Source organism: Alternaria atra (assembly GCF_907166805.1).
Source record: "Alternaria atra isolate CS162 genome assembly, contig: 29, whole genome shotgun sequence".
Classification (NCBI taxonomy): domain Eukaryota; kingdom Fungi; phylum Ascomycota; class Dothideomycetes; order Pleosporales; family Pleosporaceae; genus Alternaria; species Alternaria atra.
Genome location: NW_025091327.1, coordinates 565,803 through 583,430, shown reverse-complemented (window position 1 = coordinate 583,430; position 17,628 = coordinate 565,803). Strand labels below are relative to the sequence as shown.

Sequence of the window (17,628 nt, the reverse complement as noted above, 5' to 3'; positions counted from 1 at the left end):
GGTAGTCGCGTCGACGTCAGTGGAGGTTAGCGTGAAAGCTCGACCACTAGAGGCCTCGACTCACCGCAAGCTCGCATTGACGTAGCAAAGAGCTAGCCTCCACCCCAACCACCCCATTTCGCCCACTACCCACTATTGCAGGTGCCCGTCAACCACTTTTTGAATATATCAAAACTAGGCCCTGCCTCTCTCCATACCCCCCCACTACGACTAATTTCACCACACCCTCCACTTGTACCAACTGCAACCGTCGCTGTTGCAAATCACAAGCCATTGGACGACCTTGCTCTGTTGGACGAATTTTTGGCCAGGTACGCGAGCTCCAACACCACGTGTCGCGGCAATTCACCGCCGCCCCAAGGAGCTTCTGTTCTTTGTTTAGTATTGTATACTAAAGGCACTCACAGTCAAATCTCTTCTACTCGCTCAACTATGGCGCGCCTCAGTGGCCTCCCATCTGAGCACCACCACGAGGGTCCCGGTGACGCTCCTCGACGCAAACGCGGCCGCCCGTCTAAGAACCAGACGACCGAAGACATGACCTCCGTGGGCAAGCGAACCGCATCGCCCTCTGCAGAGCTTTCACAGACGAAGCGCACCAAGCGCGTCCAGGCCGACGAGGACGAGGACCAGATCGCCGAAGAGATCCAGCAGTCCTTCTCGCGGTCCCAGCGCGGAGAGAACATCGACATCCAGGAGCAGAGCACCAGCACTACGACGCGCCGCCACAACCGCCGCCACTCTGAGCCTCCAGTCGCTGCCGACGACGAGGACGATGAGCTCATGTTCAACCGACCAGCCTCCACACAACCGCTACCCGGCCTGACACCCCATCTCAATCGCGTCGGTGCCTCCCGCAGCCGCTTCACCAACACCCGCCGCTCCCGCATGTCCATGCCAGCTCAGCTTCACATTGAGCGCGTGGATGAGGTCGACGAGAACAACGGCAACCGCGTCCAGTTCGCGCCCCTCACACAAGTCCTCGATGGCCGCGCGCGTCGCCGCCTCCGTCGAAGCCATCTGAGCCAGGAAGTAAACGACTTCGAAGACCACCAGAAGAAGGACAAGAAGATGTTTTTGGAGTTACGTCGCCAGCTCAAGGCACAGGACGACAAGATCAAGGACCTGGAATACCGCCTCGAAGCCCGCCGACTTGGCGAGATTGACCTCGAAGACGCAGACGCCAATGATCTGCAAGTGGAACTAGATGAGGCCCGTCAACAGATTGACGAGCTGCGTGCTTCTTCCTTGTATAACGGTGACGACAATGAGCCAGTTGACATGTCCGACGACGAGGATGGCCTGATCATGGTCAACCCCGACGAGCTGAACATGTCGCAAGATCTCGACTTGGAGCCGACACCCGCCGGCAAATACACCTCCCGCGCGTTGGAGATCTCCAGCCAGATGACACTCGAGTCCTTACCAACCCTATCGCAACTCAACCGCGACAGTCTGACTGAGGGCGAGGATATCATAATGGATAAGATCGAAGACGAGGCCATCGAGCGCTACGAGCGGGAATTGCAGCAGATGAGCAAGGCCCTGGGTGAATCTCAAGGTGCGCTGCGCTTGATCACCATCGAGCTTCAGAACCTTCGCTTCATTGAGGCTGGTGCTCCTACGAGCGAAATCCTGACCGACTTGCGCCATGGCTTCGAGGACCTTCGCGCCGAAATCGAGAAGTTCTTCCCCGGTACCACCGTTGGTCTTACCAACCAACAGCTTCTTCAGAAGGTTCCTACGCTCTTCAGCGGCCTCTTCTTTGAGCTCAAGCAGAAACTCACCCTAATCAGCAGCTCCCAACGGTCTGAAGTGCTTATCCGACGACAATATGAAGGTGTTCTGGACCTGCTTGGTGAATCAGACGAGCGGGTGAAGCAGCTAGAGTCAGACGTCTTCACACTCGACAAGGCAAATGAGGACAAGGCTCGCGTTATCCTTGATCTCGAGGAGCGCAACGCCGCCTTGGCGGAACTTTCTAACGAACAAGAGGGCGCACTCGCCGATCAAGATGCTGTGATCGCTGGTCTGCGAGAGGAGAATGAAGACAAGGACACCTCCCTAGCACGATTACGCGAAGCCCTCGAGAAGTATCGTGTGGACCTTGACAACGTCACCGCCGCTGCAACGGAATTCGAGACGACCCACCACGAGACGATCGCTCGCATGGAACAGGAATATACCGAGCGCATACAAGCTCTGGAGGCAAACCTCGATGCCGAGCAGGAGGGTCGCGATGCCGCGGAGGCTGAAGTCAAACAAAAGGATACTTACATCCAGGAGTTGGAGGACAGCATCGCGCGCATGGAGACCGATGTCGACAACATCACAACCGACATGACGACGCTCAGGGAGCGTCTAGTTGCGCAGACTGCCGCCCGCGAGGCTGCGGAGGGCGAGCGTGATGACCAGATCGAACAGGTCTACCAGCACGCCAACACCATTGAGAACCTTAACGAGGCCATCGTTGAACTCAAGGAGCAGCTTGCCAACACCCGAGAGAATCTGGGTTCTGAACGTGCTCAACGCGAGAAGACCGAAGCTGATCTTGACGAGGCGAACGAGAAGATTGAAGATCTCACCGCCCGTCTCCACGACACTGGCCTCCAGGCTAACGAGCTGCGATCCAAACTGTTCCAACTTCAGCAAGAGAAGGAGAACGCTCTCGCAGACCTTCAAGAAGACGCTGATGAGCGTGAGCTCGACCTCAACAACCAGCTCAATGCTGAGACTCAGCTTCGTCAGGCTAAGGAGAGTACCATCATCCAATTGGAGCAGCAGATCCTCGGGCTTGAAGGCGACATCGCAACACTTGAGAACAATCTGTCTGACATGACAGAAGCTCGCGATCAGCTCGAGCAGGATCGTGATATCCAAGTTGCCAACCTTGCCGCTCAGCTCACTGACCTGCAGAACAAGTACGTCGCGCTAGAGAACTCCACCAACTCCACCATCACCTCGCTCCAGGCCAACATCACGGATCTCAACAACCAGATTCAACGGCAACAAGCTGAAATCAACGATCTCTTCGATCAGGTCACTGAGAAGGAGCGCATCTACCTTGAGGATACGACCCTACTCAAGGGGAAGATTGATTCTCTTGAGGAGGATCTCACTGTCCAGAGGGCTGAGAACGAGGGCTACCGCAAGGAGAACTTGTCACTTTCAAGGCGTGTTGAGTCCGAGGCCAATGAGCTTCTGAACATCGTCGACGCTCACGCCAACGAGGTCAACGCCCTCAATGCTGTCATCAAGACACAAGAGGCCACCATCAAGAGCCTCCAAGACACATCTGCGAAGCGTACCACGGAGTACGAAGAGATGATTGAGGAGCGTACAACTGAGCTCACAGAGATGCGTCTCCTAGGTGATGCTCGCCTCGAGACCATCGTACTTCTTGAGGCTCAGATCGAAGAGATGAAGGAGCGCTTCCGTCTCGCTGAGGAAGACACCCGTGCCACCATCGACGCTCTCACTATCTCGCAACGTCAACTTCAGGAGCAGAATGAGCGTCTTGCTGATGACTTGAAGCGCCGCAACCAGGACGCTCTACAGGCTATTCAAGAAATGAAGCTCAAGCGCGTTGAAGTCAAGACCCAAGGCGCCGGCGACCTCCACCGCGTCGTTAGCGGTAAGGTCTTCAAGACTAGCGAGAAGGTCAAGATTGGAAAGAAGGGCAAGAAGAAGGTCTCTAAGCGCCAATGGGATTCCGGCTTCGGCGTTGATGAGAATGTCGAGGACGAGGAGCTCAACGGAGAGGAGCCGCTCGCTGCATAGAGTGCAGTAGCTAACGATGCCAAGTTCGCATGATGACTTGGAGGTTTGGGTTATCTTTGGGTTCTATATTGTTGCTGTCACTGCAGGACAGTATTCTTCTTGTCTTTTTCTCTCTCACACAATTTTGGACATCACTTTGGGCAACAGATTGTTTCGTTTGTCACGATAACACCCGGCACTGGCATTTGCTATCTTACGACTCGACGGCTTGGCTTCATCGCTTTGTTTGTTAGGATAAATGGTGGTAACGAGATCGCGGTGTATTGCATAGCGCACGGTGTCTGGGTTACAGTTACGGTAACGGGGAAAAGAAGTAGTGTAATGACTTCGTATCTTGTACAGATTCTCATTTTATCATCATCAATAACAACAACATCAGACTTCAGTTCCTTCCTTCGCATCACTGCATCCGTGACTGAACTCTTGCACGAGCATGTCGTCTCCCGGGATGCTGGATAAATGTTCTAGAGCCTTGCGTGGCCCCAACGTTTGACCGCTGAACGGGAACCGTCAACATGGGTCTTCCCGTCGTGTCCTCGTATCCATGAAACAGATCTGCAACACCGCGTTACGTTGCCCATCAATCGGTCCGCACCACCCGCACCCAACAATAGGAGGTTGCTCAACTTCCGAGACAAGGCAACCAAAATCATTTAACTCCTTAACCTTCCTCCTTTTTTACTAACCACCGGCGGCTCGACATATCCGCGCTAGCAAATCTCTCCTTGTCAAATCGTCAACACAGCAGTCAAGCAATATGGGTAGCAGCAGCTTCCACCCACCCCCCTCTCCTCGCGACGACGAAACCGTGCTTTTCCTCTTCATCGCCTTTGCTATTCTCATCGTCCTTTTACTTCTGCTAGTGTTGATGTCGTGTCAGACTTGGATGCTGTGGAAGATGGCCAAGGCGGTTGTTGAGCAGGATGCTCAGATTGCACAGCGAGGGCGAGGTGGGTATGGGTATGGCAGTAGTGAGGGAAGTAAGAGGAGGAGTGTTAGGGGTAGTGTCTATGTGGTGGAAGAAGAGGAGACGAAATTGATGAGTGGAGGGAATGGGACAGAAGGGAACAGGAGGACAGGGGTTTGGGGGCTAGGCAGGTGGGTTTGAGGAAGATGGATATCACTTCATGTTGTTCGATGTTCAACATGGGGTTGTAGGAATGCTGGATTCGATTTGGTACGTTGTAGAAGATGAAGGAAGAAAAGGGTGGGAGAGGGGAGGAAAAAAGCGCTACGCAACAACACCCGCCACCAACCTCTCGTCTCACACCATTAGCTTTGTCTTCGGCTTCAACAATGTGTCCTTCAAAACCCGATACTCCTCTCTTAAAGCCGCGACTTCCTGTCTCAGCGCCCTTTGATCCTCGGTCAAACCTCTCACCTCCTCCGCCACTGCCCTCGCCTCTTCATTCACATTACTTAAACCCATTCCCTTCGCCTTCTCCACAGATGGCTCGTCAATAGCCTGCAGATGATTTCGAAACATACCAGGTATAGCCTGCGAACACAAACTACTTGGCGAGCTTGTGAATAACGGGGTGCCCAAGGCATGGATACTGGGTCGATTCTGTTCTTGTGGTAACGCTCTAAATGCGTTGGAAGACGACGATAATTCTTCGGTATCTTCGGTAATACCACTGTCGATCTGACATGTATCTCCAGCCACACCTGAGATGGAGCGGGAGTACACACTGCTTGGTGAATCTGCTCGCGTGTCGATCGATTTCGGTATTGGCTGTCGTTGTAGAATTGGTGTTAGGTCGCCATGACTGTGGTTTTGGACGAGATCGCTTTTTGCTATGAGACGGGGTGCGGGGTAGTAGAGGCTCTCAAGCGACGATGAAGAATCCGCTGCGACAGGGACAGATATGTAGTCTTGAGGAGTTCTCGGCCGCGATACCAAATCGCTTGAGCCTGCAATGTCGTTTACGCGATCATCGGCAGCTAAGTCTTTCTTCACGCCTGGCGTTGAGCACGAGCATGCACTACTGGGCGATTCTGGCTCCGAGTCGATCTTCTTGAGAGCAGGCTTCAAGTCCGAAGGCTCGGTTTTATCTAGAGGAGCAGATTGTTGATCTACTTCATGCTCGTTTGCCTTCCTCAGCAAAGGTCTTTCGAACATCTGAGCATTGGCGCGGGAGTACAGACTACTCGGGCTATCCAAAGGCGACGAAAATTCTGGGTCGACGATAGTGACGTGACGCACAGCTTTTGGCACGCTCACTGAGCCATTCGATACTTCCACAACAGAATCTCGATATCTGACAGACCTTTTCTTCGTCATGCGGGAGGTTGGACGAGAATAGAGATTGTTAGGTGCATCCAATGCAGTAGGAGAAGTCTGTGGAAAGGGCATCGGGCGGATTATCGTGACGGTTGAGGCATCTAGTGATGAGTTTGGGCTCAGAGGACGCTGTGATGGTTTCCTTTTGAACCTTCGCGAGGACGGAGGTGTGAACCATTCTTGATTGGAAAACTCCGTGTCTCCAGACGAGCTAGGTGATCTAGGCGGAACGGAAGAGTGCCGTGCTCGCGAGGGGGTTAGTACACTTGGCGCCTGATGTACCTGCGGCCATCTTCGAGTTTCTTGTATTGGTAGATCGGGTCTGAGTAACGGCTTTATTGCGCCGACGTAAGAGACGCCGTGCGAAGACGAGTCTGGAGGCAACCAGAACGTCTCTGTGGAGATGCGCAGTCGTGCCGATGACTTCTTTGCGGGCCTATTGCGCACTCGCTCGACACGGAGAGGTGAGCTTTCCAATACATCTGAGGCTCTGCGACTAGGTACCCTCGACCTGAACTCTCTAGGCACATCGGAAAACAGATCTGGCAGTGGTAGAACAGGTACCGGTTTTCCTGTCACAGCTGGCTTGTGAGTTGATATTATCTTCTTGACAGTACCCATTTCCTCTCCAGAAGAAGTCAATTGCTCCGCCTCCGCCACACCTGCAACTGAACGAGGTCTCGGAGACAATGATGACACGCGAGTCGGAAGGGCCGAAGGTGCGCTCATATCACCAACCCACTCAATAGCAGTAACAGAAACTCCCACAGCGATCTCATGTATCAGTAGACCCAGAACGTTGAAAATGAGAACCTCTCCAGCCTGTGTACCGATTGCAATCAGTGTCTCAAAGCCTTCGTAAACCTCTCTTTTGTCTTGTGTGGCATCGCCACCCAGTAGCACTGTCCCGTCTGCTCTGCCTTTCGAACTTACTGGGCCCTTCGCGGAAACTGACAAGCAAGTAGCGGGGCTGGAGACATGCTATGTCCGGAGGACTTTCCCTCCACTCTCAAAGTCGACAAGTCGACACTTTCCATCATGCCTAATGCTAACAATTCGCGACTTGTAGCCCGGTATGAACTCCGCTGCCAACATACCGCCCATGGCTGGCTTATGAAGCTTCTTGATGACACCGACTCGCACGGGCTGTAACTGAAAGAACTGCGATTGATGTGTGCGTTGTTCCTCGGAACGTTTTCGGAGTGAAGGTAGGAAAAGTCGATACATCGCTAGTAACCCATCTTGAAACCCAATCACGAAGTTCGTATACGATGGCTGTGCGAGACCATCCAAGTGTTCGAATGCAGCGCAGGTAGCGGGCGAACAAGCATCAGTTGGACGGAAATTTACCGCCGCGCTGCGTCCCCATCTTTGGTCTTGTAGGTAGATAGTCGGTGGACTCGGTGAGGTTGAAAGAAGAATGGTGCCGTTACTAGATACCGCGATCACGTTCGGTGGAGATGGATGCGATGGCAAGGAAGGCAGGAGCTCGTCATTGGGGATGGAGTATGCTTGAACCGAATTGTTCAGCGTCGTCGTGAAGTACAAGGTACGCGAGTCGGGTGAGAACAATAGAAGACGTGGCTCGCCCTGTGATATTGTTAGTTTGTAGACCCTATTCCCACTAGTGAACATGCCTTACGTCGCCATTCTTCAACTTGTACTTCCTGTCCTTGTTTCGCGTAGGATCAAGAAGTATAACAATCTGGCCATCTGCCACAGCGAAGAGGCTGCTATTATCTGTCGAAGCACGAGCGTTGACTATGCCGTTAGCGGTCTCGCACTCGAACAGCGTTTTGCGGCTAAGCTGCGACCTCAAATAAATCGCGTTGTGTGTCACAACAAACAAGCTCTGATCAAGCGGTAAGCGTTGGGAACTTGTCATTGCTGGAAGTAGAATAATGGTGGGTTTAGGGGTGTCGTTGTGATGAGGTGACAAGAACCGATACCAAGATCGTGCAATAGCATGCTCGAATGCGCTGGGGCAGGTGCTACATGTTAGCACGTGGGGCTTTGAAGTAAGCGTAACAGGATACGAGGTTAAACTCTAACATTCTTAGGCGTATAAACATATTATGTAGGGCTAGCGGTCCATTCTAGATCGCTAGTCTAATCTACTTCAACTTGGCGTACTGCTTGCCCCATTTCTCCGCGATCTCTTCCTCCGAGAACTTTCTTGTCTTGCGCTTTAGCATCTCGACTTTCTCATCAAGCGTAAGATTCATCTGATCACCCATGGGTACGAGGCATTTAGCAATGTGCTCATAGTTCTTCCTCAGCAGATTGACCGTGAGAAAGAAGTAGTCGATGTTGTAAAATACAATTGCGTGTTCGTCAGAGTATTGCTTCTTCTGTGAGAGGAATGCGACTGGGTGCTCGCGCCAGTGGCGGAGAGGATTGAGGTGGTGAGAGGTGTGATAGCCATCGTTGTAACAGTATCGGTTGCTCTATTTCAGCATCAGCTAGATGTACAAAGATAACAAAAGAAGATGAATGTAGACTTACGGGTACGTCAATGAGTGTGATGCTCGACCTGAAGTCAGAGTCTGGCTCGACCTCGTCAACGAAGGCGTGCTGGCCCCAGTTGCCAGTCATCAAAGCCAGGCGCATGAAAGCCAGAGGAATCAAGAACACGAACGCTGTTGCACGAGCGTTCACAAAGTTGTACATCATGTACAGGAATATGTAGTTTCCGACTTCGCAACCACCCGCTTGGAGCGCGAGATTAGGCTTGCGCGTGCGCAAGAAGTACATAGGCAAATCGAGCCAGATCAAAAAGTAGAACCGACCAACATATTGCGCGAAGTCCCAGACACTGTCCCGCTGGTATCGAATAGTGGAAGATAGGTCATTAGGTCCGTTGCCTTCAACATGATGGTGCTTGACGTGATGGTAGTAGTAAGAATTCCAGGTGTGGCCCATCATTGGATCGAGGATGTATGGGAATAGCCGGTCGATGAAGGCGTAGTTCTTGCTTAGAACACCACGCATATGAATGTGCTGATGCTTCAAGAGAGTGTATGCTCCCATGTAGTAACCTTGCATGACGCAATGGAGCACAGCGTGCCACCAATGGAAGTTGATGTACAAGTACGTTGCTGACGGGATACTGGTGCAGAAGTAGAGCAACAAATGGGTAACCATGATAACATCGGTCTCGACTCGCACAACCTTCTTCGCCCATCGAATGTAGGGATCGATGATCCATTGGCGAAGAAGAGGGTTCTTGATGTCCGGTTCGTCGATGGAGCTGAACACAGTAGTCTCAAAGCTATCAGTCTTGGGGTCGTTCAACTTCTTGAGATAAGCGATTGCTTGCTGCTCCTGGTCCTGAAGATCTATGGAAACTTAGTCATATGAACCAGATCAAAAGTACACCTCTAGATTCGATGCTTGCAGCTAGCCATGGTTTACAGAGAGGATTACTGACCCTCTGGTGACGGCGTCACAATCTCGGAATGTTTGACACCCGAGTCATCTGAATCTTCTGCTGCATCTGCCGTTGATTTTGCAGGCTTGGTGTCATGCAACTCGTACTCTTTCTGTAGGATGTTCAGAACAATCCGGTCCGGACCAGTTAGCTCTGCATCGAGAGGGAAAGCCAGTTTGCCCATGTTTTCGATGACTTATTAGGGTCGTGGATGGGTTGTGTCGTGATGGCGTGATGAATGCGACAGCAACGACAATTGCCCGCTTAAGGAACCGGCAACAAGCGCTTTCTACTGCTGAGCAAGTAAAGACCGAACCGACAAACGTAAAGACAATGATAAACGTCAATGGCAGAAACGCATGATGGGGTTGTAGCGAGCTAGGTACGAGGCTGCCGCTGTGAAGCCAAGTAACTAGAAGCGGTGACAAAACAGTTTAGCGCGCCCCTGGTGACCCACACAAGTGGCGAACGAACTCCAAACGCGTACGTATCGTTTCACATGGCCAGTGGATTAGAACACTGGGCATCATGGATCATTGCTCGATACATGTAGCGAAGACAGGTATGAGCAGTCTGATAGACAATTGCAATGGCCGCGAATCATGTAAAAGCGCCGTCGCAACCTCCTGTGGCGAATCCAGGGTCTTCGACTACCCCGCATTCGCCCAAGCGCCCTCACAGAACCCAGTGGGGCGCATGTCAACATTGAAGACTCACGGTATCCGAACGAAGTAAGGAGATGAATGATCTGTGCTGGTTGATGTACCTCGCATTGAAGCGCTGCATACGATATCTTCGATAGCCTATCTAAAGCCGTAGGTAAACAAGACGTATTGTCTACTTGTCACCACTTAATGTTCCTTCTCTGCCCAGAACTCCAAAAACCGACTCACAGTCCTCTCTTCCCAATAATGCGCCTCCCTGATATAGTCAGGCTCAGCACTGACATTCTTGATTCCATAGCTGTCCCAATGATGTCCAGCTCCCGCAATCAGGTAGCTCGGGTACTTATCGCTACTAATCCTAGGCTGGGATGCCAAGTTCGAATGGTAGCATAGGTCAAGCCAGACGTCGGTGTTTCCATCGATCAGAGCGAGATTCTCAGCGTGGACGTCCCAGCCTCCGTACTTGTTGTAGTAATGCAATTGAGGGGTTGCAGGGATGCTGTTGTGCTCGCCAGGTGGGAAAGCCCAAGTACACCATTGCTGGGTGTAGTCAACTTGGAGGACGCGGGAGATGAGGGATGGGCCATTCGTGGGCGCTACTTGATAACCACCAGACTCCAAACAGGTTGAGTACAGATATGAACGCGCTGCTCCGTTTGTGGGATCGGCGTAGTATGTTTGGTTTTGCGTGCCGAAACAGCCCTCGTCCGTGCTGTCGATTCGTCCACTCTCGCAGTTGGGAATGAGCGTCTTCTTCACGTAATCGGCGTATCCACCTAATCCAGTCCAAGCTTCGCCCTTGGAGTACTTGGCAAGCGCCATGTCGACGCTGCTGATGTTTGCCGGCGGGTTGATGTTCGTCACGTTAGAGCAGAAGTTGAAGAAGTCTTCGGAACCGTAACGATCGGACCAGTCTGTAACGAGATCAGTAAGTGTCTCACAAAGACCCTGAAAAGTACCATCACTTACTGAGTTCTTGCCATGTGTTGGTGGGATAGTTCATCGGACCACCAATCGGGAATGCAATCGTCATGGCAAAGTCTCTCAGATCTTGCAGCGCACCGAGACCGAAGATCTCCTTGAGTTGCTGAATACCATCCTTGTTACCACTCCAGATGAGTTCGTCAATTTTGTCAATGATGTCGACAATACTAGATACGCAATCTGCAGGACCGAACTTCATGATAGGATTATACCACTGAGGGTATTCGAACAATGCTTGGGTGGTAGCACTGCTACCAATACCTCCAGCAAATATATCGTTGTAAGTTTTCATGGTGAACGCGGTGTGGGCGCCAGCAAGCGAACCGCCATACATGATCCAAGGGGTGTCAGCACTGCTCAGACTGGCGTTGACGCCGGGGAAGGTAGCATGCTGTCTGAAGTAGGCGTTGTCGGCAATCGCTGTTCAAAATCAGTTTGTGGGTATCATAGCTTAGACATGTATATTGCTTACTCTGCTCGGTAGTCAAGAACCTCAGCTCATCCGTCGTACTGGAATTATACGGGTAGCTTTCTCCATAGTACCGATTCTCGAGAATCACACCAAGGCCATTGAACTTTTCCATGAGAATCTGGATGACTGGGAAAAGATTAGTCGCCTATCCATAGGTATTGAGTGTGTTCCGTTATAGTTACTTACTGCCAGTCTGCAAGTTGGAGAAGCGTGACTCTCCGCTCGTCTCTCCACCAATGTAGAGAAACACGGGGCCTCCTGACTTGTAATACGACGAATCGAAAACTGAAATATGTTGTTAGGGTATGGTGGGCATATTTGCAGCAAAGCTATACTGACAGTAGCGCTGCTTGAACGTAGCATTGGTGTGAGGAACATAGCGATCACTTTCCGGATAATGATCAGTCTGCAACAACAATCAGCACAAACACAATGGTCAATTGAACAAATGGTGACTTACTGGCTGATCAATCGTATGCGCCTCGTAAGCCGGCGCTTCAGTAGCCTGTCTCTTGCCCTGCCATGATGCCGGAGCCGGAGTCGTAGACCCCAAGGCCACGAAACTGCAAACCAACGTTAAAACCCTCATGTCGATTGTTACTTCTCAGTGGACATACCAGAACACTTCGGGAATACAACAAAGCTTTTATACAGTACTCAAGCTCGGCTTCCCGGCTCCCAGGATGTGAAGCTATGCCATCGCGTCATGTTCATTCGTACCTCAAAGTGGGGCAAGGCGTACAGCGAGCGATGCCTATACAGGCAGGTAGACGCAAGGCTTGTGCAGGCTTGGAGAAGCTTGTCGCTGCTTGGTATCTGCCTTCTGCTTTGGAGCTATTTGCTTACTGTCTTATCGTGCGGTGAGGCTTTCTGAAGGACGCGTAGCGTGGTGTTGGTTGTGTTCGTGCGGGGGAGGTACGCGCAGACCCCAAATACATGGTATCATGGAAGGAATCAACGCGTCTGTTCACACAATGCAACAGACACTTCAGAGGCATGGATGATTAGTATTCCTGAAAGTGAGCAGTGCATGTAAGTTAAGATGTGCATATGCTTAGACAATAGAGCTACCTAGGTATGGTAAGTTGAAGGGCCGACCCCTGCCATACAAGCTCGTATACCGAATTCCAGTAGCCTTATCTGACAAAAGATACAGAAATGATGACACAACACTGCATCTCCATTACCATCACTACCTACTCCAACTCCTTACTCGTAGGCCTAACCATCATGCCAGCTCTCTCATAAGTCCGATCCGTAGCTTCCATCTGCTTAATACTTTCCTCACCTTCAATCCACGCACCACTTCCCTCTCTCCGCTTAACTCTATTCACAAACTCCTCAAGCATGTACCGATACGTAAACCACCAGTCCTCACCCTTTTGCTCTCCACCCATGCCCTCTGGCCACTTGTACGCTTTCTTGTACTCCGTCTTCTTTTCTTCCTTGACAATTTTGCCAGAGGAGGGATCGCGCAAAGTAATTGTAGTGGTGACATCGATGCGATGGTAAGAGTGCGGGCCCATGAAGCCCCAGAACACAAGCACCTTTTGGCTAGACTTTTGTAGACCGTTGTCTGTTGTTTCGAGGTTCTCAGGACGTAAAGTTACAGAGATCGAGGCAAGCAGGTCACTGAAATTTGGCCAGCTTGATGTTAGCCACGAGAACCAGTAGCCGCCTCGAGCACTTAGATCGGATAGAACGTGACCGCTACCGCCGTTAGGGAAGGTGTAAGTAGCGTCCATAGCTCGATCGCAGAGCTCATGTTGTGTTGGGTGAATAAAGTGAGGTGTTGCAGAGGTGACAGCTGTAGGCTCTGTTCCGAAGACACCTCGTAGTGCAGATAGGGTGTAATGTCCTAGGTCCATTGCAGCGCCACCAGCAAGATGGTAGTCATACCTGATATCCGTGCTGGGAAAAGCTCCTTTCGGTATTCCCGCACGAGCACTTGCTTTCTCTACGTTTGCCTGTTCGAATTGCGCCAGAAAGAGATGCCAAGCGGGATGGAATCGATAGTGACTTGCTTCAACAAGTACAGGGGCATCTGGAGCCCTGAGAAGTTGGTGACGGAAGAGAGAGCGTGCCTCTTGCGCATTGGAGACGGAAGGTTTCTCCAGTAGAACGTGTTTTCCTGCCTTGAGGGCGGCGAGCGTCCATTTGTAGTGCAACCCGTTGGGTAAAGGGTTGTATATACAGTCAATTGACGAATCGTTGATCAACGCTGCGATGGATCAGCATGATATTACAGTAGCATGGAGTAGGCGTAGTTGGTGCTCATGGACTGGAGGAATATTATCACCTGGTTCGCTTACCTTCATAACTATCATGAACAATCGGAACATCCCACCTCTTCGCATAGGCTTCCGCTCTCGTTCTGTCTCTTGCTGCAACAGCAGCGACTATGACATCTGCATGTGAGCGCGCTGGGATGATCAAAGCTACCGGACTATTCAACGATTCAATTTAGCTCCAAGATACTATCTCAACTTCCTCGTTTTGATAAAGAGAGCAGAGCGTGGACATACGCAATTTTAGCAGCGCCCAATATACCGAAACGCAGCGCATCCGAATTCTTCGTTACTGGCTTGCGTCCAGCGGCCCATTCGGTAAACTCAGCGCTGGAGTTCAACCAGTCGACGAGTCCCATGTTTGACTAGGTACGTAATGTGAAAAGCGACGACTTCGCAGTATAAGACTGGAGAAGAGGAGACAAATTTCTGTCTACAGAAAAATAAGATATTCCATTGCTTACTGTCACCTCGTAACGGGGCGTTGCCTTGAACTTGCGCGTCGCATGCAGTGCGGTTGGAGTGCGGGGACAAGCCAATGATTGGCCTGTTCGTCCGTCCGGAACACCAAGGTACCTTCAACTTCCAAGTAGCATCTGTGGCTGTGCAATTAGACGATAGACTCCATGGCAATGTCAGTACAACTCCAACATAGCCAAAATGTTGAGGGGAGAGCAAGAGGTCTGCATTCTCGATTAGTTCAGATAAACATAGTGCGAGTAGGTATGCCGAGAATTGATGACCCGCATAAGCAGTTGGTGTGTGGTGGAGGTAATATACTACACTTCAGCCGGATACAGCATCTTGCACCAGGAGCGTGGGGCGTTCCTTGCTTACGTCCTCCAAGCCGTGTCGATAAGGTATAATTCAACTAGTTGAACCTACAGTGTGGCAGCCATGCTCGGGAGAATGCATATTCTGATGCCTGAAAGATAGGCCGAATCTAATTTCGCACGCCTCAAACTTGCTAGCCCGGCTAATGACCATAAGCACCGCCTTTACACCTGCATCTACCGAATGTCCGAGGCTGGAGACACCGTCCGAAGCGGAAATTTTTCCACCTCTGTAGATCATGTAAGTCAGCAATGTCCGAGGCCAGCGGCAACAGCGGCGATAACAAGTGTGGCAAATACTGAATCAGGGCGCGAATAATGACTAGAGTTGTTTCACATGTCAGACGTGGTGGTGAGAGAATCCACTTTGCCATATCGGACGACGTGCATGAACGGCATGTTCAGGACGCTGCTGTTTGATCGACAGGGCACCACACACGATTGTGTGGGAAAGAGTGGGTGTGGAACTGTAATGTCCACGAATGCCTGAATGCCTGCGAAACAGATTGCGCAAGCGAAGTGTAAGGAGTGCCCCCATCCTTGTTGTCGTACTATATCTTGCAGGCATTGCATATCATACACTGCAGTAGGCAGGTAAGAGAAATTTCGTCCAAGGCTTGCTTGGATGATCTTCATGAACATGGCGGAAATTTGTCGGTGGCGGTTACGGTGACGGAATTATCACAATGATCACCGGTATCATTCGGCGAGGTAAAAAGAGAAGAAAATAATTGCGCCGAGCTTGATTAACCGGACACAACGTTTGCCGTGCTGGGGTCTTCCTTTGAAGTGACCGTGACGGTTCGCTTACAGCCGCAATGCTTGGCTGGCGGTGTATCTGCGTAATGATCACCAGTAGGAGTGTGATAGGCGAACATCGCAATTCCCACACAACAAGTCACAAGATTGAAAATGCTCCTCACAGATGTTGCGTCGTAGACTGCACATGACCTAGTGCATATACAGCGGTGAGAAATGTAAGGGTTCTACAGCGGCAACCGGCAGTTACAGAATCAACGGCTTTTCCCTTTTGCGCGACAAGATCCGAGGACCAGGTTATAGCGACAAGGGACAACGGCCAAATCGCAACGGCGTCCGTGTCGTAACGGTGACAGCTTGGGTACACCGCTGAAGGTGACTCACAGCGAGTAACCTAGTCGCCGGAGAGGTTCCTAAAAAAGGCCGAGTGCGTGGGTGGATTGAGAGCAGACTTCTCCAGCGCTGGGACGTGGCAGGCACCAGCAAAGTAAGGCTGCATGCTCTGCCCGCGGACCCACGATCTGCGAAAAAGGAACGTGGTTTGTGGAATTGCGGACGTGAGTCAGAATGATCTGCCAGGGATTGAGCAGCATGCACATGGACGCACACAGAAGGGTTGCATGGGCATGTGATTGATGTGCGCTTGCTTGCGTAAGGTTGATGTATCGAAGGACGACTGCAGGTTTCCACACGTAGCACACACGGCAACGCGCAGTCTGCATCAGCCGAGGGCGTACATGGAACGCCTCGCTTCTTGGAGGATGAGTTGACGTCTGACAGACATGACTACGCACTTCGCTCTGTAAATTTAGCACGATCGGTGCTGAGAGAGTTTCGATAGCTAAGCGATAGGTCTGTGTGCGCGTGGAGGACCGATTGCATGGTTGTTAGAGTCCGTATTCGTCAGACCGGAATGTAGCCTTGTTGTCTTGGGCCAATAACTCAAGCTTCAACGGTAGAGGACGGAGGACGAAGGCGCAGTTCAAAAGTCTAATTGCTTATTGAGCGCCATGAGCGAGGAACTCCGGTCGTCACCTCGGACATGGGCAAACTGTACGTTGTAAGCTGAGCCGTCTTTCAAGGTTTGTTCGCCTACTGCGAATGTTCGGCCTGCTCATCCGAGTATCAGAGGTCGAACATGGTCAGGGTGCTGCTACTTTTGGTGTGTGGCTGCCCCCCCAACGTGGTTTGCGCGGACCCGCTCGGAGGGGTGGAGATTGGTGCCAAATTGCGGCGTAGGCACGACAATGGTACTTACTGTGTAACCGCGGGATGCGCTGCTTGTTGTTGACAATGACGATGAAGGAGGGGGTTACTATCCTTCGGTGGATAGTGCATTGCAACGCAGACCGCTAACGGTTGTGGAGTTGCGGGCACGTCTTGCTGAGCGGTGAAGTCGTGCAACATGCGAAGCTGTAATGGTGAAGGACGGTGTTGATCTAGCGTATGGTAGTCGCACGTCTGCGTAAGACTAGCGATGCAGCTGATGGTTGGCTATGCGTGTAGAGGAGTCATCTGCCTCACCTGAAAGCAGGGCATGGATTCCTAGAAGCATGCACTTGTGCCTGAACGGCTACATGGCCGTGGTTGGAGCTAGGCAAGCGCAACCGAGCCAAACCACCAAAAATGGCCTGCCAATATTCGCATTCATGGTGTGAGGCCATATCCGTCCCAGCTGATTAGCGTTCCAAGATGAAGCTGCGGCAAGTATCGACGTTCCTGCACATGCCGGGGTGGTGCCGTGATTTCCAAAGGTGAACCGGTCACACGGAAGGTTTCGGTAGCTGCGGGACACTTGAATATGCAACACAGTTAAACGAGTCGACTTATTGGCCCTCCACTATAACTTGTCAAGACTACGTCACACAGCCCACGTGTGTATGGCCAAGCGCTTGCAATGTACAGGTGCCTGATTGTGGAGGAGGCATACCTGATCGCTCGAACATGCTGCAGCGCTTGTGAAGCACCGGTGGATCCTATCGCAACCATGTGCCTTAGCGGGTAGCAAAGATGGTGTGCACGGGAACTATCGCGTGTGCTGAGGACCTGGCAGCGTCTCGAGCGGAAGATGCCTTGGAAGGCTTGCGCCCGAGTGGGCATCACTTTCAGCCCCCAAGTAAACTGCTGAGGGCT

The 17,628-nt window shown here is 51.6% G+C and overlaps 5 protein-coding genes across 5 annotated transcripts; 1 reads left to right on the top strand and 4 right to left on the bottom strand.

Moving 5' to 3' along the window:
* Nucleotides 1–432: 432 nt before the first annotated feature.
* Nucleotides 433–3,780, top strand: ALTATR162_LOCUS8484 (uncharacterized protein; the record flags this gene model as incomplete). Its single annotated transcript, XM_043316114.1, has 1 exon — nt 433–3,780. One exon carries the CDS (start codon nt 433–435, stop codon nt 3,778–3,780), a length of 3,348 nt encoding a protein of 1,115 aa, XP_043172049.1.
* Nucleotides 3,781–5,044: 1,264 nt separating this feature from the next.
* Nucleotides 5,045–7,949, bottom strand: ALTATR162_LOCUS8483 (uncharacterized protein; the record flags this gene model as incomplete). The annotated part of the gene is made up of 3 exons (XM_043316113.1): nt 5,045–7,014; nt 7,072–7,654; nt 7,707–7,949. The coding sequence occupies 3 exons, from the start codon at nt 7,947–7,949 to the stop codon at nt 5,045–5,047; spliced, it is 2,796 nt and encodes a 931-aa protein (XP_043172048.1).
* Nucleotides 7,950–8,178: 229 nt separating this feature from the next.
* ALTATR162_LOCUS8482 (uncharacterized protein) lies at nt 8,179–9,678 on the bottom strand (the record flags this gene model as incomplete). The annotated part of the gene is made up of 3 exons (XM_043316112.1): nt 8,179–8,511; nt 8,570–9,402; nt 9,495–9,678. The coding sequence occupies 3 exons, from the start codon at nt 9,676–9,678 to the stop codon at nt 8,179–8,181; spliced, it is 1,350 nt and encodes a 449-aa protein (XP_043172047.1).
* Nucleotides 9,679–10,345: 667 nt separating this feature from the next.
* Nucleotides 10,346–12,204, bottom strand: ALTATR162_LOCUS8481 (uncharacterized protein; the record flags this gene model as incomplete). The annotated part of the gene is made up of 6 exons (XM_043316111.1): nt 10,346–11,073; nt 11,129–11,563; nt 11,616–11,741; nt 11,802–11,900; nt 11,955–12,021; nt 12,076–12,204. The coding sequence occupies 6 exons, from the start codon at nt 12,202–12,204 to the stop codon at nt 10,346–10,348; spliced, it is 1,584 nt and encodes a 527-aa protein (XP_043172046.1).
* Nucleotides 12,205–12,811: 607 nt separating this feature from the next.
* Nucleotides 12,812–14,262, bottom strand: ALTATR162_LOCUS8480 (uncharacterized protein; the record flags this gene model as incomplete). The annotated part of the gene is made up of 3 exons (XM_043316110.1): nt 12,812–13,836; nt 13,928–14,061; nt 14,141–14,262. 3 exons carry the CDS (start codon nt 14,260–14,262, stop codon nt 12,812–12,814), a joined length of 1,281 nt encoding a protein of 426 aa, XP_043172045.1.
* Between the last annotated feature and the right edge of the window lie 3,366 nt (nt 14,263–17,628).